Source organism: Hypanus sabinus, chromosome 6 (genome assembly GCF_030144855.1).
Source record: "Hypanus sabinus isolate sHypSab1 chromosome 6, sHypSab1.hap1, whole genome shotgun sequence".
Taxonomy (NCBI): Eukaryota; Metazoa; Chordata; class Chondrichthyes; order Myliobatiformes; family Dasyatidae; genus Hypanus; species Hypanus sabinus.
In genome coordinates this window covers 52,045,814-52,072,669 of record NC_082711.1, presented here as the reverse complement: position 1 = coordinate 52,072,669, position 26,856 = coordinate 52,045,814, and the positions used below count along the sequence as shown (strand labels likewise).

The 26,856-nt window shown below is 38.8% G+C and overlaps 1 protein-coding gene across 2 annotated transcripts in view; it reads right to left on the bottom strand.

Annotated features, from left to right (window-relative positions):
* The window catches only part of dnajc1 (DnaJ (Hsp40) homolog, subfamily C, member 1), a 193,264-nt gene that overhangs the window by 11,320 nt on the left and 155,088 nt on the right, over positions 1-26,856 (bottom strand). For both annotated transcript variants that reach the window (XM_059972107.1, XM_059972108.1), the window contains exons 9-11: positions 21,141-21,260; positions 4,104-4,152; positions 2,116-2,591 (exon numbers count right to left, since the gene is read on the bottom strand). In XM_059972107.1, the coding sequence (XP_059828090.1) occupies positions 2,116-2,591; positions 4,104-4,152; positions 21,141-21,260 (645 nt within the window). The remainder of the gene's footprint in view (positions 1-2,115; positions 2,592-4,103; positions 4,153-21,140; positions 21,261-26,856) is intronic.

Genomic DNA, 26,856 nt, shown 5'->3' with positions numbered 1-26,856 from the left:
TAAAATTCTGGACATTTCAGCTTCTTGAGCTACAGTAACCCCAAGGGATCAATACCATGGTTCTGAAAAGGATTCCACATTTCCACACTATTTCAGTGGAATATTCATGAGAAGTGCTCAGGATTCCTCTGAATTTCTAACACAGAAGTACTGCAAAGCAATTTCTAAGACAGAAAAATGTTTTGTTTTTAACATCTCTTTGTGCAGCACAAATTAATAAGGTCTAACAGAAGTAGTAGATCAGTATGATCCAGATATTGAAGTGTTAAGAATTTGGGTAATCACAACCCAGTTTTAAATGGACACAGGGCCACAATGTAAATCACAATTCCAACAAGAGAGAATTAATCATGATATACCAACATCGGTTGCCAGAGAAGGAACAATTAATGTTGACAGATTAGAATGCTCTAAGACCAGAAGCTAGTCATTTAGTTTTCAGAATCTGGACATAAAGGGCAAGACCAACATTTATTGTCTGACCTCAACTGTCCACAAAAAGGTGTTAGTGAGCTGCTTTCTTGAATTACTGTAATCCTGCTGGCTAAAGAAAAAACTCTCTGGTGAAGAAGTGGAGAAACTTCAATTTGTTAAATGCAGGATCTGTCTAAACATCATTTGGGTACTGAATGGCCAAAGTAATTTATTCTTTTATTTTATTAATTTGCAAGACCATTGCAATGGACATAGTGGTTTTAATGTAGCAATACTGGAATATTTAATCACTAAAATCCACAGCATCACATATTGATCTCATATACTTTACTGTGTCATGAAAGATTAAAAACATTCAGGTAGATTCATCATTCCCAAGCTGGCAATAATTATTCAGTTCTACAGTGACAAGTGTTTCTTTTGGAGGAGGTTAATTTAGAACATAAGAAAAAGGATCAAAAAGAGACTATAGAGCCCTCCCACTATTTTGTGAGATCACGGCTGATCTGATCCTGGCCCTGGCTACATTTTCTGCCTGCCTCAAAATCCTCAATTCCTGAGGGTTCAAAATCCAGCTGATTAGGTGTATCACAATCAGCATCAAATAAAATTCAGATGGAATCTCAGGAGTGATGAGGATGTGAAGAACTCTGAAGAGGATATAGTCAAGCAACAATTTAGGCAGGAGTATAATGTAAAAAAAAGTAAAAAATTATTCACTTTGGTAGGAAAAGAATGTTCAATTATTTTTTTAATGGTGAAATATTGGCGGGAAATGCTGATGTTCAAAGAGACCTGGGTAAGCTGGTACTCAGTTTACTGAAAACTAATTTGCAGATGTTGTAGGCAATACAGAGGTAAATAGCCTACATTGCTAGAGGATTTGTGTGAAAGAATAAAGATGTCACACCACAATTATACAGGGTCTTGGTGAGATCCCACATGGAAGATTGTGTACAATTTACTTTTTTTGCCCAGAAAAGAATATGGACAGTCAACGTTTCTGGCTACCGCCCATTTCCTTCCATAGTTGTTGTCTGACCTCCTGAGTTCCTTCAGGAGCTTGTTTTTTTTTGCGCCATGTTGCAGCACCTGCAGACTTCTGCCTCTCTCAGAAAAGGATATACTTGCTTGAGAGGAAGTAAAACAAAGATTCAGCGGACTGGTTTCAGCTCTAGTGAGCATGTCAAACAAGTGGAGGCTGAAGTTTAGCAGAATGAGAGGTGATCTCTCATTGTATATAATTCTTAGTGGGTTTGATGGAAGGATACATGAATGTTCCCCTTGCCACAGTTTCAAAATAAGGGTTAGGCCAGCTGGATGCGAGACACAGAGAAATTTCTTCACTGAAAGGCTGGTGATACACCCCAAAGGGCTGTACAGGCTATCAATTTCAGTCAAAACATAGATCAGTATGTTTTAGAATATTAAAGGATTCAAAAGGTAACAAGGAAAGAATGAAAATAGTATTTAGATATTGACCATGACCATGATCTAGTTGAATGGTAAAACAGACTCAGTGAAATGCTGAGGAATCTAATCCTCCCCCATTACTTCTGCTCATGTACATTTCAAATTATTAGGTGATACCAAGAACAAACAGAAGCCACTTTTGTACAGTGATGTTGTCAGCCAATTTCAATGGCCCCAGATTTTCTGATGACAAAACAGACAAATTACCTTTGTTTTTCCTGGAACACATTTTGCTATTTTGTCCCAGCGTTCAGAAGTCCCCTTTGGATACTGCTGTAAGGCTAGTTCGAGCAATTTTTGTTGATTTTGATTCCACATTTCAGTAGCTTCTTCTGAAGCTCGAGCTCGCCCTTTTCTTTTCTTCTCTTCATCACTCTCATCATCTTCCAAATCTATATTGTCAAAGTCTCTCTGGCGTTTTCCTTTATGTTTCTGTTCAATTTCTTCTTGGATCATGTAAGTTTGCTCAGGTATTTTAGTATTTTTCCGTTTCCGAGGCTTGGTTTCTGTGGTCAGTCTGTCAACGTAGTTACTTGGATCATCCTCATTTTCAAGCTTTTCACTGTCTTCTTCTTCAATCTCCTCATCCCTTTTAGTGATTATATGGTCAGGTAAAGTTGTTTCACGTTTAGCATTCTTTAAATTCAGAGATGCAGACTTCAGTTCAAATAGTTTCACTGTTCCTGATTTAAAAAAAAACACAAGCATTAACAGGACACATATATACCAATGCTCACCACAATTGTGCTTTAGTAAGTATCGGAAAGACTTTGTATTCAAATGGATCACAATTGTCATGATGTGAAGTTTATGGATAAGAAGTGAGCCAGTCTTTGATGTTAAAACACCAAGAAATAATTAAAAAACATTAAAAAAGTTCCTTCTTTCTTATAGTCACTCATCTAGGAATCAGAGAAACAGAGATTCTAAATTCTTCATCAGATTACACTGACAAAGAAACATAGTACAAAAGTCGCCATTGCAATGCTGAGTCCCAGCATGACCAGCTCTACTGTTGGACCTGTATAGAATGAAGTTTTAGTTGCATGACATGTGGACCTAATGGACTTCATTCTGTGCCGAAAACTTTGTCATCTGCAACTTCATAGGTTTATGCAAGTCAGAGAATTCCTCTGTGATTGACTAAATACTTCAAAGGGAACTGCTGGCCATAGTCTGCATAATGTAGCCTGTAAGATGATGGGAAAGAAAAATAAAATTCAAATTCATGCTTCCAAGAAACAATCTGAAATGTATCCTAATTTTTCAATTGCAAATGCCATACGAGTAACTAAAATCATAATCATTGAAGTGCAGAAAAATAAACTAACATGTTAGGACTAGGGATTTTACCAATGTGAAGGAATTTTAGAAAGGAGTGTCAGACCATAAGACATAGGAGCAGAATTAGGCCATTTGGCCCATCAAGTCTGCACTACCATTTAATCATGGCTGATCCTTTTCTTTTCTCCTCCTCAACTCCATTTCTCTGCCTTCTCCCCGTAACCTTTGATGCCATGTCCAATCAAGAACCTATCAATCTCTGCCTTAAATACACCAAATGACTTGGGCTCCACAAATTCACCATCCTCCGACTAAAGACATTTCTCCACATCACTGTTTTGAATGGATACCCTTCTATCCAGAGGCTGTGCCCTCTTGTCCTAGACTCTCCCACCATGGGAAGCAACCTTTCCACATCTACTCTGTCTAGTCCTTTCAACATTCAACATTTTCTGCACTTCATTGAGATTCCCCCCTCATCTTTCTAAATTACAGTGAGTACAGACCCAGAGCCATCAAACATTCCTCGTACAATAACTCTTTCATTCCTGGAATCATCCTTGTGAACCTCCTTTGGACCCTCTCCAATGCCAGCACATCTCTTCTAAATGCACAATATTTTTTTTTAAATTTCCTGTGGCCATTCCTAGTATACTGAAGAAGCTTAAATGAACAACTTGCATCACCTCCCAGCTTCTTACTTCATCCCCCCCTCCCCCATTCACCTAGCTTCACCTATCACCTTCTAGCTTGCCCTCCTTCACATCTTCCTATTCTGGCATCTTCATCCTTCCTTTCCAGTCCTATTTAAGGGTTTCGGCCCAAAAGGTCAACTGTTTATTCATTTCCTGCTGAGGTCCTCCACAATTTGTGTGTTGCACTTCTATTAAAATATAACATATTACACATACCTGGTGTAGTTGAAACAAAGTCCTTGACTTGCTTAGCTTTTGTTGTAACCTATTTTGAAAGAAAAAGTAATTTACAACTCATTAAGCAATCAAAATCAAATATGTTGGAACATTTTAAAATATGGTTAACTGAACAGTTTTGGATCCATTGTTCCACCCCCCACAGAATTCAGGAGAATTACAAAATGGCTGATGCTTGTGATGCACAGACCTGAAGACCATCAAAAGACAATGAAGTAATGACAACAAAGAAAATTATAAACAATGAATGGAGGCTGGCAGAGAGGAAAGGGGAATAAACAAGGGGGGGGGGAAGAGGGGGAAGCAAGGGAGACAGTGTGGAAAAGAGTTAAAAACATTCATTCCTACAAGACAACCAAGTCTGAAGGCAACTTGCACTACCAATTTGAAAGAGTTAAGGATGTCTATGGGATTTATGTTTTATCTGGAGAAAACTCTTCCATAACACCAAGTACTTGGAGAACTTCTACAAATGGGCAAAGGAAAAAATCAATGACAACCCCTACTGTCTTTGACAGCCTCAATGGATGGGAGACTCCTTTGCCAGGAAGAACTGAGAAAAGGTGCAGAGCATTTAGCTATGTTTATCCCAAACAGTTACAAAACACAATCACCTATTCTGTACGTACTGTGTCCAGAAATGGGCACCAAGGATAAACTACTGCCAAAGAACCATCCAACTTGGGGAAAGATTTCCTTCAGATTGAGCAAAAATCACTTGTTTTCCAAAAGATGGCTTTCACCATAAATGGGTGATGCAAGCAGGAATGCTGTAAGGTCCAACACTATGCGCTGCAAGACAAATTGAACATACTTGCAGCCACTGCAAAAGCTCTACAGGCAAATGCTGCAGCCCAGCGTCTTCCTGCCTTAGCATGCTGAGTGACTAGAATCAGAGTTAAAATCGCACGTACTACTTGCTCAGTAGTTGTATGCAAAATATAACTGATGTAAATGTTAAGTAAATGGGAGCAACATGGCTTAAAATGAAAATGTTCGGTTTAATATTCTGTATTTTGAAATTAAAACACATTGTACTTGATGGCTAACTTGGACTGTGCTGCAAAAGGACTTGTACCTACTCTGCCTCAGCCTTAGAAATGGGAATGCTTGCAATCAGCTGGTAAGTGAACCAAACTGTGTGATTTAAATAGTTTTCTATTTAACTATTACAGAAACTGCATTAGTAGACACTAGACTAGGTAAATTTCTATCTGCACTACAGAGAAAATTACACTACATTACACGCACTATATATTTTGCAGTAAGGTCATTCTGCCAATGGCCTTTTTGCAAATATATTTTTTTTAACAGGACAATAAATGGTTAAAACAAGATAGTATTTAGGGCTGAACAGGCTTTACATAAAAATATGCACAATTACCTTACCTCAAATGTTTTTAGCCACACCAAAATATATTAAAGTACACTGTATATACTGATGCAAAATGAAGTAACTTCAAAAATTTACAAAATTCACAGTTGTCAAACAGGTTATTTTAAAATCTCATAGGACTATACTCGGATTAACTCTGAATAAGTGCTCCCTCTGTAAAACAACAATATGACATTGATGAATATACACATTTATCTGAATTCTTACATTGTACAGATCTATTTACAGTAGTCGCCTACTATATGTAAAAAATGTGCAAAAGTTCAATTTTCATTATGAAAAGACTGACTTAAGTGTGTGTAAAATATTTTTCTGATCCATTCTACTTCTACAGGATTTCTTTATTTCTACATGCATGCACATAGTTTGCATTACATGGCACATAATTTAATCCCGTTTGCCAGAAACTTTATACATCTTTTTGGCATTGGGACTGATTTATTATGGTCACATGTACCAAGATACAGTGCAAAGCTTGTTGTGAATACTGTTCATACAGATCAAATCATTAAACAGTGATTTGAGCGAGAATAAAGTTCAAAGTAAATCTATTATCAAAGTTCATATGTCACCATATACAAACCTGAAATCCATTTCCTGCAGCCATACCCAATAAATCTATAATTGAATAATAACCACAAAAGAATCAATGATTTATTGTACCAACTTGGGCATTCAACTGGAGTGCAGAAGACAGCAAACTGTATAAATACAAAAAGAACAAAATAATAATGATAAATAAGCAATAAAAAGAGAACATGAGAAGAGTCCTTGAAAGTGAGTCCATAGGATGTGGAAACATTTCAAAGATGGGGCAAGTAGAATTATCCTCTTTGGTTCAAGAGCCTGATGGTTGAGAGATAATAACTGTTCCTGAACCTAGTGGTGTGGGACCTGAGGCTCATTGTGGTGAGCGAAGTTATCCTCACTGGTTCAGGAGCCTGATGGTTGAGAGGTAATAACTGATCCTGAATCTGGTGGTGAGTGTCCTGAGGTGCCTGTACCTTCTTCCTGATGGCAGCAGCAAGAAGAGAGCATGTCCTGTGTGGTGGGGGGTTCTTGATGATGGATTTTCTCCTGAAGTCAATAATCAGCTACTTGGTCTTGCTGGCATCGGCTAAGAGGTCGCTGTCATGGTACCACTCAACCAGATTTTCAATCTCTCTCCTATATGCTGATTCGTCACCACCTTTGATTCAGCCAATGAGAATGGTGTCATCAGCAAGCTTGTATATGGCATTGGAGCTGTGCTTAGCTACACAGTCACAATATTGCTTTACATTGTAAAACAATAACAATGCACAAAAACACAAAAGCTTCCAAAAAGTGCAGCGCAAGTAAATGAGTAAATGTGAGATCATAACAAGGTAGATTGTGAGGCCATCTTATCATGTAAAAGGTCCATTCAAGAATCGAGTAACAGTGGGATGGAAGTTGTCCTTTTAAACTTGCTGGTATATGCTTTCAGGCTTTTGCATCTTCTGTCTGACGGGGAAGGGAAGTAGAGCAAATGTTCAGCCTGGGTGTGGTTGGGGGGGGGGGGGGGTGTTGATTATGCTGAGGTAGCAAGTATACACAGACTATACATAGACGGAAGGCTGGGTCCTGTGATATGCTGAGCTGTGTCCACAACTTCCAGCAGCTTCTTGCTGTCACACGTAGAGCAGTTGCCATACTAAGCCAATATGCATCCAGACAGTATACTTTCTATGGTGCATTGATAAAAATTGGGAAGAGTCAAACAGGGATATGCCAAATTTGATTGGCTGCTTGAAGTAGAGGTGATGGGGAGTTTTCTTGGTCATGAAATCAACGTGGTTAGATCAGGACAGACTATCAGAACTAGGTAAAGCAAAAAAAGAGGGCATATAGTATACAAAAATTTGTGGGAAATACAAATATTGGAAAGTTTTTAAAAAACCAAAAGACAATATAAAATCCATAAGGAGAGTCAAGATGAAATATGAAGGTAAACTAGCCAATAATATAAAAGAAGATACAAAAAAATTCAGAAACACGAAGAATTCAAGAGAGGAGAGAGTGGATATTGGGACAGCCTTTCAATCCAGAACCATTTTTGTGAACCTACTTTGAATATGCTCCAATACCAGCACATCTTTTCTTAGATAAGGGGCTCAAAACTGCTCATAATATTCCAAATGCAGTCTGACCAATGCCTTATAAAGCCTCAGTATTATATCCTTGTTCGTATATTCTTGACTTCTTAAAATGAATGCTAACATTGCATTTGTCTTCATTACCATAAACTCAACCTGCTAGTTAACCTTTAAGGAATCCTGCACAAGAACTCTGAAATCCCTTGATATCTCTGATTTTTGAATTTTCTCCTGGTTATGTATATTGAATAGATTATTAAAAAGTGTGCAAAAACAGAAATACTGTATGTTTAAAAAAAAGTGAGGTAGCATCCAAAGCTTCAAAGTCCATTTAGGAATCAGATGGCAGAGGGGAAGAAGCTGTTCCTACATCACTAAGTGTGTGCCTTCAGGCTTCTGTGCCTCCTATCTGATGGTAACAGTGAGAAAAGAACATGCCCTGGGTGCTGGAGGTCTTTAATAATGGACGCTGCCTTTCTGAGACAGCACTCCCTAAAGGTGTCCCGGGTACTTTGTAGGCTAGTGCTCAAGATGCAGCCGACTAGATTTACAACCTTCTGCAGCTTCTTTTGGTCCTGTGCAGTAGCCCCTCCGTATCAGACGGTGATGCAGCCTGTCAGAATGCTCTCCACGGTACAACTATAGAAATTTTTGAGTCGCTTCAAACTCCTAATAAAGTATAGCTGTTGTCTTGCCTTCTTTATGACTACATCAATATATTTTGGGACCAAGTTAGATCCTGAGAGATCTTGACACCCAGGAACATGAAGCTGCTCACTCTCTCCACTTTTGATCCCTCTATGCTTTTATTCCTTCCACCACAGTGCACAACCATACATTTCCCTGCACTATATTCCATCTGCCACTTCTTTGCCCATTCTCTAAATCTGTACAAGTCCTTTGCAGTCCCCCTGCTTCGATAACACAATATGCCCATCCACCTATCTTTGTACCATCCTCAAACTTGGAAGAAGGCCATAAATTCCTTCATACAAAATTCTGACATTTAAAGTGAAAAGAAGCAGTCTGAATACTGACCCCTGCAAAACACCTGTAGTCACCAGCAGCCATTCAGAAAAGACTCCCTTTATTCTCACTCTCTGCCTACTGCCAGTCAGCCAATTTTCTAACCATGCAAGTATCTTTCCTGTATTACCAAAGGCTCTTATCTTGTTACAAAGTCTCGTATGCAATTTTGTCAAAGGCCTTCTGAAAATCCAAGTAAATAACATTCATTGATTCTCCTTTGTCAATCCTGCCTGTTACTTCCTTAAAGAGCTCTAACACATTTGTCAGGCAAGATTTCCCCTTAGAAAACCATGCTGACTTCGGCCCACTTTGTCATGTGTCTCCAAGTATCCTGAATCCTTATCCTTAACAAGCTTAACAACATCTTCCCAACCACTGAGGTCAGGCTAACTGGCCTGTAATTTCCTTTCTTCTACCTCTCTGCCTTCTTAAAGCTTGGAGTGACATTTGCAATTTTCCAGTCCTCCGAAACTATTCGATAATCTAATGATCATGAAAGATCACTACTAATCCCTCCACAATCTCTTCAGCTAGCTCTTTCAGAACCCTGGTGTGTAGTCTATCTGGTCCTGGTGATTTATCTAACTTCAGACCTTTCAGCTTCTCAAGCATCTTCTCCTTAGTAATAGCAACTACTCACTTTTGTCCCGACATCTGAATTTCTAGTATACAACTAGTTTCTTCTGCAGTGAAGACTGGTGTAAAATACTTATTAGGTTCATCTGCCTTTTTTGTTCCCCCATTACTACCTCTTCAATGTCATTCCCCAGTTATCCAATATCCACTCTTGCCTCTCTTTTACTCTTTATACATCTGTCAAAACTGTTGACATCCTCCTTTACCTTCATTTTTTTATCTTTTCTCTCCTTATGGCTTTTTTAGTTGCCTTCTGATAGCTTTTAAATGCTTCCCAATCCTCTAACTCCTCACTAATATTTGCAATACTATATGCCCTCTCTTTTGATGTATGGTGTTTTTGACTTCTCTTGTCAGCCACGGTTGGGTTGCCTCATCCTCCCTTTAGAATGCTACTTTATCTTTGGGATGATCTATCCCGCACGTTTTGAATTGTCCCCAGAAACTCCGGCCATTGTTGTTCTACTATAATCCCTGCTAGTGTCCCCTCCCAATTAACTTTAGTCAGGTCCGCTCTCATGCCTCTATAATTCCCTTTGCTATAATACTGATACATCTGACTTTATCTTCTCCTTCTCAAACTGCAGGGTGAATTCTATCCTACTATGACCACTACTTCCTAAGAGTTCCTTTACCTTAAGCTCTCTCATTAAATCTGGTTTATTACACTGGACACAATCTGGAATTGCTTTTCCCCTACCAGCCTCGCCACAAGTTGCTCTAAAAAGCCATGTTGTAGGTACTGTACAAATTTCCTCTCTTAGGATTGAGTACTGACCTGATTTTCCCAATCTACCTGCAAATTGAAATCACCCATGACAATGCTAACATTGCCCTTATTGCATTCCTTTTGTATTTCTTGTTGAAATGTATATCCCACATACTGGCTACAGTTTGGGGCTCTGTATATAACTTCCATCAAGGTCTTTATATCCTCGCATTTTCTTAACTCTACCTGTAAGGCTTCTACATCTTCTGATCCTAAGTCACATCTAAGGATTTGATTTCATTATTTTTACCAACAGAGCCACTCCATCCCCTGCCTTCCTGCTTGTCCTTGCAATAGAATGTGATTCCTTGGACGTTAAGCTCCCAACCATTATCTTCTTTCAGCCATGACTAGGTGATGCCTACAATGTCATACCTGCCAACCTCTAACTACACTACAAGATCATCTGCCTTATTCCTTATGGTGCGTGTATTAAAATATCACACCTTTGTTCCTGTAAGTCATCACCCTTCTTGATCTTGGCCCTCTTGCACTTTAACTCATCCCACTGACTGTGATTCTGCTCTTTCATCTGCCTGTCCTTCCTCACAGTCTCACTATACACTGCATTAACCTGTATATCATTGGTCCACTCCTCAGCCCCATCACTCCACTTCACATCCCCCGCCAACTTAGTTTAAAAACTAAGATCCTCCTCAGGTTCAGGTGTAACCTGTCATAACTTCCCCAGAAGAGATCTTAAAGATTGCTCCCCAGAAAACAGCGCAATGATAAACTTCTAAAAAGTATATTTCATTTTCATACTTAGTGACAGCATTTTCCAAATTGTTTAGGACAAAAGCTGTCCTCATTCTTATTGTTTTAAAGGGCATGTGGGACAGCCTATCCAACTCAAATCCTTTTTGCCACACAGTGTCAAGCTTTACACTAATTAGAAAGGTCTGTTAGCATCGGCCCACCTGTCTGTTGTTTTGTTTCCTTCCCGACTCTCTTATCTGCATGGACAGCAAATCCCATCAGCTTGCTATCAAGGTCTGAATACAGGAGATTAATGACCGCAGAGGGGAACGGAATCAGCTTACATGCTCAGAGTTGAAAATATGATATTACTTTACAACTAAGTCATTCAAGCTGTCCCTGCCTCTAATTTAGCATACGGGTAGTTAATAATCACATTGCAGTCTGGTCAGCCTGGCAGACAATTAAATTCATGTCCTTTTTCAAAAAATAAACTGAAGAATAACAGGTCAGATGTTTGTCATACAATCACGGTACCAGGAATAGTAGGATAGGAATGAGGATTAAGCCTGAAGCTACAATGCAAATCTGAAAATGGGTCAAAGAACAGATGTTAGAAGTCACAAAAAAGACGTTAGTACAGGTAATTAGTCAACAACTGAGTTTCAACTGAAAGAAAAGCAAATTGGTTTAAGTGAAAATCTGATGAAATAAATAAATACTACAAGGCAAAGCCACATAAAACATTTCAATGTTTTTCTGGCATTTCTTTTTAAACTTAATGCCTTATGACTAATTCTTCAGCAATAGTTTGCACTATTGAGCTGATTAAAAACTGTAAATATCAAACTATCTGCATTATACAGAATAGATAGCAATAAATAAAAAAAATCCTCATTATACACAACCAGATAAACTGAGTACCAATATTTCACTGAAAACACAGTACGGATATTTCCAGAATCTGAAATAAAAACAGAAACAGCTGCAGATACTCAGCAGGTCATGTGGTATCCATGGAGAAAGAAACAGAATTAATCATTTAGGGTGTTGACCCTTCAATAGAATTGAAAGGTTCCTAAGTGTGAATATCACCAGTCGCCTGTCCTGGTCCAATCACTTGGACACCATAGCAGAGAAAGCTCATCAGTGGCTCGACTTCCTAAGGAGGCTGAAGAAATTTGCCATGTCACCTTTGACCTGCATTAATGTTTATCAATTCACCTCAGGAGGCATCCTATCCGGATGCATCCGCAGTGTGTCAACATGACCACAAGAAGCTGCAGAGTTGTAGACGCTACTCAGTATATCACGAAAACCAACTACCCCCTCCATGCAGCTCTTCAGCGATGTAACGTGATATCTCTGGACCTCAACCTACCTCGCTGATGGACTTGCACCTTATTGTCTACTTGCACCGGACTTCCTCTACAATTTAATATACTGAGTGACACAGTAGCATAGCGGGAGGCATAATGTGTTACGACACCAATGATCAGAGGATCAGGATTTAATTCCTGTCACTGTCTATAAACAATCTGTACTTTCTCCTCATAACACATGGGTTTCCTCCCAGATTACAAAGACGTATGGGTTATAGTTAGTGAGTTTTGTTGGTGCCATTAGCATGGCAACACTTGCAGGTTGCCCCCAGCACATCCCTGGATTGCGCTGGTCATTGACACAAACGACACATTTCACTTATGTGCAAGGCAATGACATGATCAGTATAGACCAGAGGTCGGCAACCTGCGGCTCCAGAGCCACATGCGGCTCTTTGATCTCTGTGATGCGGCTCCCCGTGGTTTGTTAGCTTTTGAAATGTAATTCGAAATTTGAAGATTATGGTGATCTTGTACTTTGCGGAGACACCGTTTCCTGGCACATCCGAACAATTAGCCACCGTTCCGACTAAGGGAGTACGTGTCTTTTGGAGCATCCGCGCCCATGGGGACGGGTTGAGGGAGGCTTTAAAGCAAGGCTGTTTAGTTCGAATAAAGTTACCTTTGACTGCAGTCTTTATTTTAGCGCTGCGTGTAGCGCTACACCGCTACAACGTGTTTTTTATCGCTATTAATATACATCACAACTGCCAATGCCTGACACCCGCCAGTGCGCGCTTTCTTTTAATTCTTCGATCCAAGGTAGGCTACCTATGTAGTAACCTTCAACCCAACGTCTTTTTTTCGGAGTTCAAAATGTTTTTGTTGCATGCAGAAATGTAATTTCGTTTTCTCTGCAGGAGTTCATCAATTTCAAAAATGCAACACATTATAGTTTGTTTATACATAGCATAAAGGCAAAAAAAACCCGTTGTATGCAGTGTTATTTCATTTTGTGGCTCCCAGTGTTTTCTTTTCTGTGGGAAATGGGTCCATATTGGCTCTTTTAGTGGTAAACGTTGCCGACCCCTGGTATAGACAGTATACAAGTTTTTCACTGTATATGTGACATTAATAAACTAATTCAAATCCCAGGCTTATCCTTGTAAAATGATTGCTTTACAAAATACTTCAGTCATTCAGATTTACCTTTTCCACCTTTGTGAACTGATCGACTGAGAATTTCCAGCAATGAGAGTTCTAAGGTATCAGAAAAGCCTAAAAGAGCGCAAAAGGGTGTTACACTTAGCGTAAAGCTGGACATAATTAAGCGTTCAATCGTGGTGAACAAAGTAAGAATATAATGAGTTTGGCTAAGGGTTTGTGGAAGTTGACAAAGATGATGTTGAAGAGGTTCTGGCATCCCATGACCAAGAACTGAGAGATGAAGAGCTGGTAAAGAGGAAAGGATAACAATTGAAACCGAACGCAGTAGCGAACGGCCCAAAAGTGAAGTCGTCCAGGAACTGAACGTGAAGCAACTGTGTGAGATTTTCACTGCGATTGACAACGCTGCAATGGTTGCTGAAAAGTACAACTTTAGTTTTGAAAGGGTACGTAGGTTTAGGGCATATTTGCAGGATGGTTTGAGTGCTTACAAAGAACTGTATGATAGAAAAATGCACGAAGCTAAGCAGTCATGCATACTGTTGTTTTCCAAGCCTTCCACATCAGCCACAGCAGGCAACGAAACTCGACCTTCGACATCGAGGCAGGCAGACATAGAAGAAGGTGATTTGCCTGCCCTGATGGAAACAGACGATGATGAGATGACACCCCAGTCTCCTCTACCTCCTACCACGCCAACCTCCAATGACTGAGTCTAACGTTCACCATCTTCCTGATTCTGGTAAGTGAAACTACACTGTACATATATTAGTTCTACTTTATATAGGCTGTGTATTTTTATGTGTTACTTGGTAGCTTTGTAGCTTAAAGGTTACTGGAAAGAGTGCTTTTGCCGGGAGCGCTTGCGCCATGTGTTTTTGCCGCAAGTGCTGCTGAGAGTGTTTGCGTGAGATTTTCGCTGTGGTGGACAGTGCTGCAATAATTGCAGAAAAGTATTCCTACATTATGTAGGCTGTGTATTTATCAGATCATTCCTGCTTTTACTATATGTTACTGTTATTTTAGGTTTTATGTTATTTGGCATGATTTATAGGTTATTTTTTGGGTCTGCGGAAGTTCACAGATTTTTCCCATATAAATAAATGGTAATTGCTTCTTCACTTTACGACATTCTGGCTTATGAACCATTTTTACACGAGGCCTTCGAGATTGTGGAGCCATGAATTTCATCTCCATTCACAGCCACTGACTTGCAGCTCCCTCAGTGATGGCTGGCCTCGCAGTAGCCAGTCTTACAAATGCAATTCTTTTACACTGTCTAAGTTCAGAGGGGCAGCTTGACTAGGTAGTGTGGCTGTGGTTCATATTTTTTTCACGATGGACTGCACCAAGTCCAAGGTATATTCAGTGGCTTTGAGATTGGTCTTGTACCCTTCCACAGATATGTTCTTCTCTATCATCATCTCGGTTCGGTCTGTTGAAAATTTACCATATTGTGGACCTTACAGAGAGATGGGGTATTTATTTTCATGAATTCATTGAAAGCTCGAATTTTTATACAAATTGTACCCGAGGAAAGTTAGCATAGTTATTAAAGGGGATGAATACTTTTACAGTCCCACAATCTTTGTTTTTAATTTTTAGTAAATTGTTGACAGAGTTTGGAATTTTTCTTATGCTTTGACTTTATAGATTAGCTCAAAAATCCTACTCCAATATATTTAACTTTAAAAAATGAGACAGTAAAATGCTAACATATTTGTGGGGGCTGAATTCTTCTTTGATGCAGTGTATGTTTGCACCATTTACACTGCTCTAGTCTTTTTCCCTTCCCTTAAGTTGAAGTGGCTCTCCCTGGAAGCAAGAATACTGAGATAAACTACAGGTTAGACATCAGAGTGCCACATAGCACTTTAAACTCTATGTGCATGTATTGATGCCGACTGAGCGATAACAGATTGTCTACACCCACATCCTGTAATGTGGAAAGTTTCCCCAACCTGAAAGTTGTGAAAGCTGGGCAGGAAATCTTTTAGATAGCCACAGATCCTTTAAAGGAGCAACTAGTGATGCTGTCAGCGTGGTTACCAATACTGGGGAAGCTGCAGCTGAAAATGTGTCCCAAGAACTGCACTTCCATTGCTGGCTATCTAGTCTTCAGTGCACACTATGTCAAGGCTAGACAGAGCGGGTATCTTATTAGCCGCAATTCCAAAGAACTCTATCAAGACTTCTAACAATGGGTTCAACCACTCAGTACATGAACCAACCTGCACAATACTAATCACTACCTCAGTATAGCAACACATGACCACTTTGCACTATTTTGACTTTGCTCTTGTTCTAATTGTTATTTCTTGTAAAAGTTGTGTATACTCTATGTTTAATTTATGCTTCTCTTGTGAATGTTCTGTATCAAGTTTTTCATTGCACCTAGGAATACATGCGCTTGTGCATTTGACAATAAACTTGACTTAGAGCTGCAAGATTCCTGAAGTTATCACCCTTGCCTCAGTCTCAATCTCAGATTTTTTTCATCATGTGAACTTGAGGAATTGCAGAGCCAAGATGAGGTTGTGGGTGAGGTTTTGAAGGCGGACAGAGAGAAAATATATCCAGCATCTTGACTGGGGGAGCATGAAATGAGCGAACAGCCAAGTTTTTGAAAAAAAGCACACTCGTTTTTTTTGTGAACACAATAGATACTGCAAACACTGCTGATCCAGAATAAAGCACATAAAATGCTGGATCAACTCAGCAAGTCAGGCAGCATCTATGGAGAGGAATAAAGAGTTCATGTTTCAGGCTGAGATCCTTCATTAGGGCTCCTTGTTTTTTTTTGTCCATTCTTTTGAATTACCCAAGTGTGGTCTTCACAGCCATGGTTAAATGGTCAAATATCAGGAACAGGTATTCTGTACCCTGTATTATATTTCCTTTTCACTTACTTAATACAATATTAGCAATAACAACATAGGCATGTGTTAACTCCAACACCCTCATGCACAAATCAATGTTTGTGAATGTAAAGAAATGTGCATAGCATTGAAAAAGATATGCCTTTCTCTTTAACTGATCTATTAAAAGTAGGGGTTACCTGTAGCTCTTAAGATTGTATTTTTAATTTTAAAAACATGGTAGCAAGCTAGCATTTGCTTGGTAGCTTGCTGAATTTTAGATTGGAAATAGAGAAAGCTGTTCTTAATGATCAAAGAAGAAAATACATTTATAGTGTTCTGAAGAGAACTGGAAAAGTTCTCTAGGGCTATAGGCATAAAGCAGGGGAGCAGGACGAGCCGGATTCCATGGACTCATTGGGCCAGATACCTCCCTCCCTCTTGTGTCATTTTTATGATTCTCAACTTTGAGACAATAAAATATAAGAGCAGAATTAAGCCTATCGAGCTTGCTTTGCCATTCCATCATGGCAGATTTATTATCCCTCTCAACCCTATTCCTTATAAAGCTTCAGTATTATATCCATGCTTTAGTATTCTAGTTTTGAAATGAATGCTAAAATTGCATTTGCCAACTCAACAAGGGCTCCCAAATCAATTTGAATCTCTGACTTTTTCCCAAAATTTTCTATTTAGAAAAAAGTCCACACCTTTATTCCTCCTTATGAAGTGCATGACCATACACTTCTCCACATTATATTCCATTTCCACTTTGCCCATTCTCCCAATTGTCCAAGTCCTCCTGCAGACATCCTGCTTCCTCACCACTACCTTCTCCCCTCACCTATCTTCGTATCGTCCACAAAGCCATAAATTCCTTCAGCCGAAACACTCACATATAATGTGAAAAGAAGTGGTCACAGCACCAACCCCTGCAGAACATCACTGGCTACTGGAATCCAACCCCTGTATTCCTACCCTTTGCCTGCTGCCAGTCAGCCTTCTATCAATGCTGATATCTTGTTAAGCAGCCTCAAGTGTGTCACCTGTCAAAGGCTTTTGACAGAAAACAAGAAAACAACATCCAATGACACTCCTTAGTCTATCCTGCCTGTTATTTCCTCAAAGAATTCCAATGATATGTCAAGCAAGATTTCCCCTTAAGGAAACCATGCTGACTTTGGCCTTGTACCTCCAAGTACCTAAAACCTCATCCTTAGTAATGGACTCCAACGTTTTCCCAACTACTGTAGTCAGGCTAACTGGCCTACAATTTCCTTTCTTCTGCCTCCCTCCCTTCTTAATGTGTGGATTGACATTTGCAGTTTACAGTTCTCTGGAGCTATTCCAGAATCTAGTGGTCCTTAAAAGATCACTACTAATACCTCCACAATCTCTTCAGCCACCTCTTGAAGAAATCTGGTTCAGGTGACTTATCTAGCCTCAGGCCATTCAGCTTCCCAAGCACCACCTTTTAAATAGAAAAAGCACTCAGTTCTGCCCCCTGACACACTCACATTTCTGGCATACTGCTGGTGTCTTCCACAGAGAAGACTGGCACAAAATATTTATTAAGTTCATCTGCAATTTTTTGTTCCCCATTACTACCTGTCCAGCTTCATTTTCCAGTGGTCCAATATGCACTTTAGTCTCTTTTTTTACTCTGTATAGCTAAAAAAAACTTTTTGTACCCTCGTTTGTATTATTAGCTAGCTTACCTTCATATTTCATCTGTTCTCTCTTTAGGATTTTTTTTAGTTGCCATCTGTCCGTTTTGAAAAACTTTCTAATTCTCTACCATCCCACTAATTTTTGCTATATTATATGCCCCCTCTTCTGCTTTTATCCTGTCTTTGACTTCTGTTGTCAGCCACAATTGCCTTATCCTCCCTTTAGAATACTTCTTCATCTTTGGGCTGCATCTTCCTTGCGCCTTCTGAATTTTCCCCTGAAATACCAATTATTGCAGTTCTGTCATCATCTTGACAGTGTTCCTTACCAATCAACTTTGGTCAGTTCCTGCTTCATGCCTCTATAATTCCCTTTACTCCACTTCAATACTGATACATTCAATCTTTGCTACTCCTTCTCAAAATTGCAGGGTGAATTTTTATCATATTATGATCACTGCCTCCTAAGGGTTTCTTTACCACTAGCTCCCTAATCAAATCTGGTTCATTACATAATACGCAATCCAAAATTGCCATTCTCCTAGTGAGCTCAACCATAAGCTGCTCTAAAAAGCCATCTTGTAGGCATTCTACAAATCCCATCTCTTTGGATTCAGCACCAACCCTAATTTTCCCAATCTACCTGCATACTGAAATCTCCCATGATTATCACAGCATTTGGTTTCATATTTTACCAGCAGGGCTAGCTGCCTATCCTTTCAATACAATATGAGTCCTCAAATGTCAAGCTCTTATGAACTTCCTTCAGCCACAACTCAGCGATGCCCACAACATCATACCTGCTAATCTCTAACTGCTATAATATTTACCTCATTGCAAATTTCACGACACATGTCCGAATCTGATACTGCATGCATTCAAATATAACACCCATCCTGTATTCACCTTGCTCCCATTTTACACTTCAACTCATCCCACTGACTGCAATTTTGCCCCATCATCTACTTGTCCTTTCTCAGTCACACTACACACTGCATCGAATTGTATACCGACTGCCCCATCCTCAGCCCTGTCACTCTGGTTCCTAATCCCCTGCCAAATTAGTTTAAACCCTCTCCCAACACTCAGGTTCAGGTGCAACCTGTCCTTTTTTGTGCAGGTCACACCTTCCCCAGGACAGATTGCAATATCTAGAAATCTGAAACCATGTCCCCCTGCACCAATTCTTCAGCCACATATTCATCTACAAGTCATCCTATTCTTATCCTCACCGGCACATGGCATAGGCAGCAATTTAGAGATTACTACTCTGTAGGTCCTTTTTTCCCCAGCTTTCTACCCAGCTCTCTATATTCTCTCTTCAGGACTTCCTCCCTTTTCCTAGCTCTGTCATTGGTACCAAAATATACCATGACTTCTGGCTGTGGATCCGATCCAAGACATCCCTAACCCTAGCACCTGGAAGGAAACATACCTATGGGTCTACTTTCACATCCACAGAACTTCACGTCTGCTCCTCTAACTATGGTATTCCCTATCACTAGTGCAGTCCTCTTCTTCCCCCTTCTCTTCTGAGCCACAGCTCCGGAGTGAGTGTCAGAGACCCAGTTGCTGCGGCTCTCCCTTCATCAGTATCCAAAGTGGTATACTTATTACTGAGGGAAATGGCCACAGGGATATTCTGCACTAGCTGCCCATTTCCTTTCCCTCTCCTGGCAGTCACCAATCTCCTGCAAATGAGGAGTGACTACCTCCCTGTAGCCTCTATCCTCAGTCTCCCATATGAGCTGAAGGTCATCCAGATGTAGTTCTAGTTCCTCAACACAGTCTCGAGGGAGATGCAGCTAGATGACCTTCGGCTCATACGAGAAAATTCTGCGTCAAGATATTACCCTGATTCCACTGTCCTTTGTATCCAGTTTTGGATCTTTCACTGATGACATCATCACGTACTGCTGCCTCTCTCCTGAGCCACTGCCTGAAAATTTCTACTTCAACCAGGAGATCTCTCCTTACCACACATCACCTCTTTGGGACTACATCTGTTTAAAGTACGTTTTTAAGCTGCTGCCTTATGAGATCTTTTTAAAGAAGATAAATATAATTATCTAAATCCTGGAAAGTAGCAAAAACAATTAACTGCCAGCATCACCAGCCTTTCACATTTTGGTTTACTTAATTTTATATTATCAGAAGTTAACTTTTGTTTCTTTAACAATAATCTGTACTTAAGTATAGTGCAATTAATCTAATACATCACATGGTTCATCAGAGGTTTAATATCCAACATTTAAAAGGCAAATGATAAGAATTTTGGTTATTAAGGCATGTTTTAGGGCATGCTAAGCGAGATAGTTTGGGAGAGGAGCTTAGAGAGGAAATACCAGGCTTCAGGTCTTGCGCATCAAAGGACAGCATGTAAAACAACGAAAGTAAAATGAGAGACCAGAACTAAAGTGTAGATATCTCAAAAAGCTACAGGGCTGGAAAAGGATTTGCAATGATGGAAACTGTGGTGATGGGGAAGAAAAGGCAGCTTTTGAAAGCAACAATACATACTTTAAACTCTGTTTTGTAATCAGGATGTAACATAGGCCAATGAGTGAAGGCATGATAAGTGCAAGTTAGGACCAGGACAAAAAGCTTTAGCAATTAAATACATTGCTTAATTTTGTGCATTAAAAGCTTCAACAAAGTGATACATTTTCATAGATGCTTTACAAAAGCTTATTTTAAGACCAACATCATCTTTTATTCATCTGAGAATACTTATTTTACAGTTATTGAAGGCCCAGTTTCTGCTGTAATTCAATAATAAAAGCATAATCAATTTGATCCTTCAGTTTGTGGAATTTTTAAAACCCTCAAAATGATAACATATGAAACAAATTCTGGCAATTAGCTTTTTATGTGATTGCTGCATAATATGTTATTTTTAAATTACGCTTTCAACACTGGGCATCATTAATAATTTTTTTAAGTACATAATCTAAAACATCTGTAAAAATCTTGGCATTCAATCTGTAATTATATTACATTGCCTGAGTATCTTAAAAAAAATTAACTATCTCTCAAACCAGCCTAACAATACCCTTCCACAGCTCAAAATGGCATAGTTTTGTACTGTGGTATCATCTTCCTGCGAACACATTATGGTAGTCCAAAGCTCCGAGTACCAGAATCCTTGTACAACTGATCAATTACAGCTGTTGATTTAGTGACTGAAACTTCTCCACATCTGCTTCTTGCTTAGTTAATGGTTCACTTCCAGGTCCTAAAAGAACTGCAGCTTTCTTTCACCAGACAGTGCCTAACTATAGCTATGTTGCCTCTACATTGCCTGTCTTGATCAGTTTGTCACTCAATGTACAATGCAAATCCAAGTGACTCACATCTGCCACTGATCGACCCAATTCGTGAGCAATCTTTTCCCATCGACCTGGAGTACCCCCTGGGAACTTAACCATACTTCTTGTCAGCTGGCTGAGGTCCTCTTCTGTCCACTGAGGTGCCTGTAATAATGTTCAAAATAACAAGGAGGAAAAGTCACATAAAATGAATTCACACATGCACACTGGCAATTAGTGACATCGCTTCATTTAAAACATTAAAAAAATTGAAATGAATGACATATTTATGCAGCAGCAACTTTGAAAGAATACCTATATTTAGAGAAAATAACCCCATGCAAAAGTACTATCATCTTGACGAATAATATACAAGAATATTCTTAAGATGAAAAATCTGCACAGAAACAAAATTTTTTTAAAAATACCCTCAAGAAACATCACAAATTGAATGTTAAAAAATTAATCCCTTAAGATATAAATACTTTATATATAATAATCTCTGACCCTAATAATGAACAACCATGTATCATGGGGTTTGTATTACTAAGCCGTCAGCGCAGAGTGCAGTCACAGAGGTGAGTGACCCCAGGGACAATCTCCACAGCGACCACAAAGCCTCTTGCTGACACTAATCCTCGCTGTCATTCTCCCACTGTGCTCAAACCACACTGACATCCGCCTGCTGCACTGTGAGCTTAACGGGGCCTTCTTGACTTTTCACTGCTGCCCCTAATCGATGGTTCAAACATGCTCCTTTCACCATGTCCAAATGGCAACTTCAGTCATAATAAAAGCACAGTATCCTATAAAGTGTTTCTCGACAGGCCTAGTCATTTGCATTAATTTGCAGAGTGGACTATGTTATACAGGCTTCTGTTTTACCACCACACAGAAATTGATAACTGAGCATAAATTTCAAGTCATTACCCAAATAAGATTACCCTTCTGTATTTTCATTACTTCCTACACGACTCCTTACCATCTGAATTTATAAAGGCAACTACCATTTTTAGAATATTTGTAACTGTGCCCTCAATTAAATTAAGTGCAAGCAAAATCATTTGGGAAAAAAACCCGTAACATCCCATGTTGAGGGAAGTAAGCAGCGCCAACATAGCTTCTTAATCACATAAAAGCCTTACTTTAAATTCAGTTAATAATTTACATGTGAATTGAAAGTAAAGTTCTTAATGAACTTTCTGGATACAATCACCACAGTATTTGATCATTAATTTACAAAATTCATGCAATGTTGGGAATCCATTCACACTTTAATTTTAAATATTCAAAAATCAATTGACTAGGAAAGAAACAATCCACCACCCAAAAAGCTGATGAACCTCTTTTTAAGATGCAGATTGCTTTATTAGTTTCTAACAGTTCACAGTTATGCCTATGGTGATTAAACATCACTTCTTATACTTCAAAAACAAAGCAAATTACTAATATTTGTGCAAAAAAAGTCTACCACTCTTAAAGTCACTGCAAAACTGCAGCAATCTCACTTTAACTGAATTTTGACACCAAGTTCCTTGAAAGGTTCAAGCCATTCTGCAGCTGTTTGGTGATATTTTGAATAAGTTACAATTCCTTAAAAGTCTTTGTATGGCTCTAATGTTTACACTGCACCTTTGCCCTAAACCAGGTCATATCTCACAGTATCATATTACACTCCAGTGCATGTGCTCAATGCAGTGGGGCCAGAAAGAAGCAGGGATTCAAAGTAGACATGTTTTTAAGAGCTAAATTTAAAGTTTCACATTACGGACAGCTTTTGACAAGAATTGAACTGGAGTTTCTGTTGCAAATCAAAGAACAGCACATGAATATTTAGTTGAAGCATGTAAATTATAATCTAATAATTTCTATTTGCCTTTTTCAGATTGCTGCAGTGATAAACCTATTAAATAATTTCAGACCAATATTCTTTGTGTGATTGTCAAATATAAATTGGTTGACAATATTCAGCAATCATAGCTGGACAATTGCTACTCACCATTGGTCGTGTACATTTAGCTCAATATATTTTAACCAAAATAGTATGCTTCATATTCCCCTTACAGCCTGAGCAGTTTATACTAATAGCAGGTTAATTTTAATTAACAAAAATGATAATAAATTCTAATTCTAGGTGCATTTACAACACTCCACTGTTTTCCTTTACAACAGTTGATAACACATTAAATGAGTTTTGTACAAGCAGGCCAGGCAGTTTCTGGAATATTATAGATAATTAAAAGATTCCAGCTCAAGAATGACATTTCAGAAATTTTTTTTGTATCAAACATAATCCGAGCAATATGGCTAAGTTGTAAAAGCTTTCAGTTTCTCAAAATGTATTTGCATTTCATCAAAATAGATGCTGGATGTATTTAATTTTAATTTGTATTAACATCCTTCAATTGGCTTAGTAAAAGCAATACTTGAGTTATATACAGAGAATGGATTATGAACACAATTTAAAAGTCATTTTAGAAAATACTTTATTCTCACAAAATAATTCTCCCTAGCATCCTATTTAAAAAAAACAATTATTTCAAGTGAGCTAAAATTTAACCAGAATGTTGTGTCATGCTCACTGTTTTTAAAAAAATTCACAACTACCAAGTAAAAAGTTAACCAAGGACACACACAATGGCACTGCTGCACTGTAATGGCTGCAATCCATCCTAAGTGATTAATTAAAAATTCCACAGAAACAGCCAACTGTGTCTCCAGACAGAATGAATACTGCAGCACAAACTCCTTATAATCAGGAGTTAAATAAGTTTTCAAGGTGCTAATTGCATGAGCAGTTTCTTCCTGGTTTAACACTGAACCAAACATAGCTATTACAGTCAAATGGAACCCAAGCATGCTGTTTTGTTGTTGAAAGCCTTGCGCCTCACAATTTCTTTGGAACCAAGACCCAAAAATCCATCCCTGCAGTACATCAAAGTGATGGCAGATGCCACATGGCGAGGAGACAGCTGTCATTATTACGCTTGCATTCTAATGCGACAGTAGCCTGCTCAGATATGTGACCTCAACCCAATTAAATGTTTCCAGAACACAATCTCTGCACTGATGGGAGACTAGATTTACATTCAGTACAAATGCCTCAGCCATATTATTTACTACATTTAGGCAATTTAAAATAAAACAACCAATTCATTAAACCAGCAGGGTCTTGTTTTATGTACTCACAAGTCTGTTACCCCTCCTCTATTTAAAACATTTTCGGGATGGCTGTGCTTACATAAGGTACCAGTACCCCTATTAGGAAAATTACTTTTTTTATTCAATTAATTTATTTTGACGCTGTTTCATTTTCTGAGTAGGACACTTTGAGACAATAAGAAATATTTAAATTGGTTTTTAACTACACAATATTGAGTAGAGCAGGCTTCTTAATTTTTTTTAAACAATGCAAATATTTTCTCCTCTTAAAAGTTGACCAGGAATACTTGGCTCTTAAGAATTTTAAATTAGATTTGTGACTCAAAGGATTCATTTTACTTAATAAAAATCATGATCCCAAAGAGTCTGTAAAGACTGTCGCCCTAGGGGGTCCCAATGGGCTTAAAAATGACTGAGACAAAAATGATAATCATTAAAGGATTAACAGAAAAAATCATTATAACATGCTTGTGCCAACTGTAAACCCCAGACTAAACAGCATTGATGCATTCAATTTGAGCACAAATTCATTAGGTGCACGAAATATAGACTGCACCCACTCAGATTTCATTGCAGGAGATTGCTAATCATTTCAACAATAGGGCCATTTGAAAGAGTGCATAATATTGCAGAATGATTACTGATCCTTTTTCTAGCTGAAACCATACCAACTCTATCTGGTACTACATTGACATCTGCCTCTGTGCTCACTAGCTGCACACAGAAAAAAACATAATGCTTCAACAAAGAGTATTGTTTCTGGATTCGAAAGATCAGAAAGAAAATCTGTCACTACTCCTGACACTACTCACGTGATAGGATTCAGTTTACTCATCTTGTGCCCAAGTACAAAACATTCAGACTGCTACTTGACGAGAAACAATGTTTGGTATATCCGCACATCTAAATATTCTACAGGGTAATGTGCCAGGAGTTTCATGTTGACTTCAAGACTCTCAATTTTCTGTTACAACCTTACACAAGGGAAACTTGTTGAATAGAGAGATGATGACACAGAAGGAGTGAATAAGAAAACGATCTTAAAAGGTCCCTCAAGAAGATGTACAGAAGCACTACCTCATACACAGGATAACCTGAATGAAAAAAACTTCACCACCACAAGGCACAAAAATTTCTACTCATTTTGGCTTAATTAATAGCAAAAATTCAAGCTTATATTAATACAAGAGATTCTGTAGATACTGAAATTCCTGAGTAACATACAAAAAATGCCAGAGGAACTCAGCAAGTCAGAAGCATACATAGAGGCGAATAAACAGTCAATGTTTCAGACTGAGACCCTTCATCAGGACTGCCAGTTTGCTTATTAAGTTAACAGTTTATTGTTAGGTAAACGGCTTAATGATTTAAAACACTGAGGCAAGGAGGGTAACTTAAGATACAGATTATGAATTTATAGTTTTTCTTGTAAACAGAAAGACTGAATAGCTTATGCCTGTACTAATAGGGTCAGAAGGTGTTGAATCATTGTGGATAGAGCTAAGGAACTGCAGGGGTAAAAAGACCCTGCTGGGAGTTGTATACAGACCCCCAAACAATAATAAGGATGTGGCATACAATTTACAATGGAAGTTAGAAAATGCATGTCAAAAGGGCAATGTTGCAATAGTCATGGGGGACTTCAGTATGCAAGTAGATTGGGAAAATCAGTTTGGTGCTGGATTCCAGGAAGGAGAATTTCTAGAGTGCCTACGAGATGGCTTTTTAGAGCAGCTCGTGGTTGAGCCCACTAAGTTATCAACTATTCTGGATTGGGTGTTGCGCAATGGATCAGAATTGATTAAAGAGCTTAAAGTAAAGGAACCCTAAGGGAAAAGTGATCATAATATGATTGAATTCACCCTGAAATTTAAGAAGGAGAAGCTAAAGTCAGATATATCAGTATTGCAGTGGATTAAAGGGAATTACAGAGACATGAAAGAGGAGTTGGCCAGAATTGATTGGAAAAGAACACTGGCAAGTATGACGGCAGAGCAGCAATTTGGAAGCAATTCCGAAGGCACAGGATATACACAACCCAAAGAGGAAGAAGTATTCTAAAGGAAAGATGACACAACTGTGGCTAACAGAAGTCAAAGCCAACATAAGCACCAAAGAGAGGGCATATAATAGAGCAAAAGTTAGTGGGAAATTAGAAGATTGGGAAGCTTTTAAAAAACAACAGAAAACAATTAGAAAATCAAAGGGAAAGATTGAATACGAAAGCAAGCTAGCCAATAATATTAGAAAGGATACCAAAAGCTTCTCCAGATACAGTACATAAAGTGTAAAGGAGAGGCAAAAATGTAAAGATACTCGACGAGGAGCTGGGGGGGGGGGGGGGGGGGCTTGGGACGAGAAAAGGGTCTTGGCCTGAAACGTCAACTGTACTCTTTTCCATTGATGCTGCCTGGCCTGCTGTGCTCCTCCAGCATTTTGTGTTTGTTGTATGGATTTCCACTATCTGTATTCTTTCGTTTGTAGATGATTCAGCTTGCACCATTCCACAAAGTTCTCCACCACGGCCCTGTATTCATCATCCTGTCCTCCCTTTATAAGCCAACTATTGGTGAGTCATCAGAGAATCTCTGCAGATGAT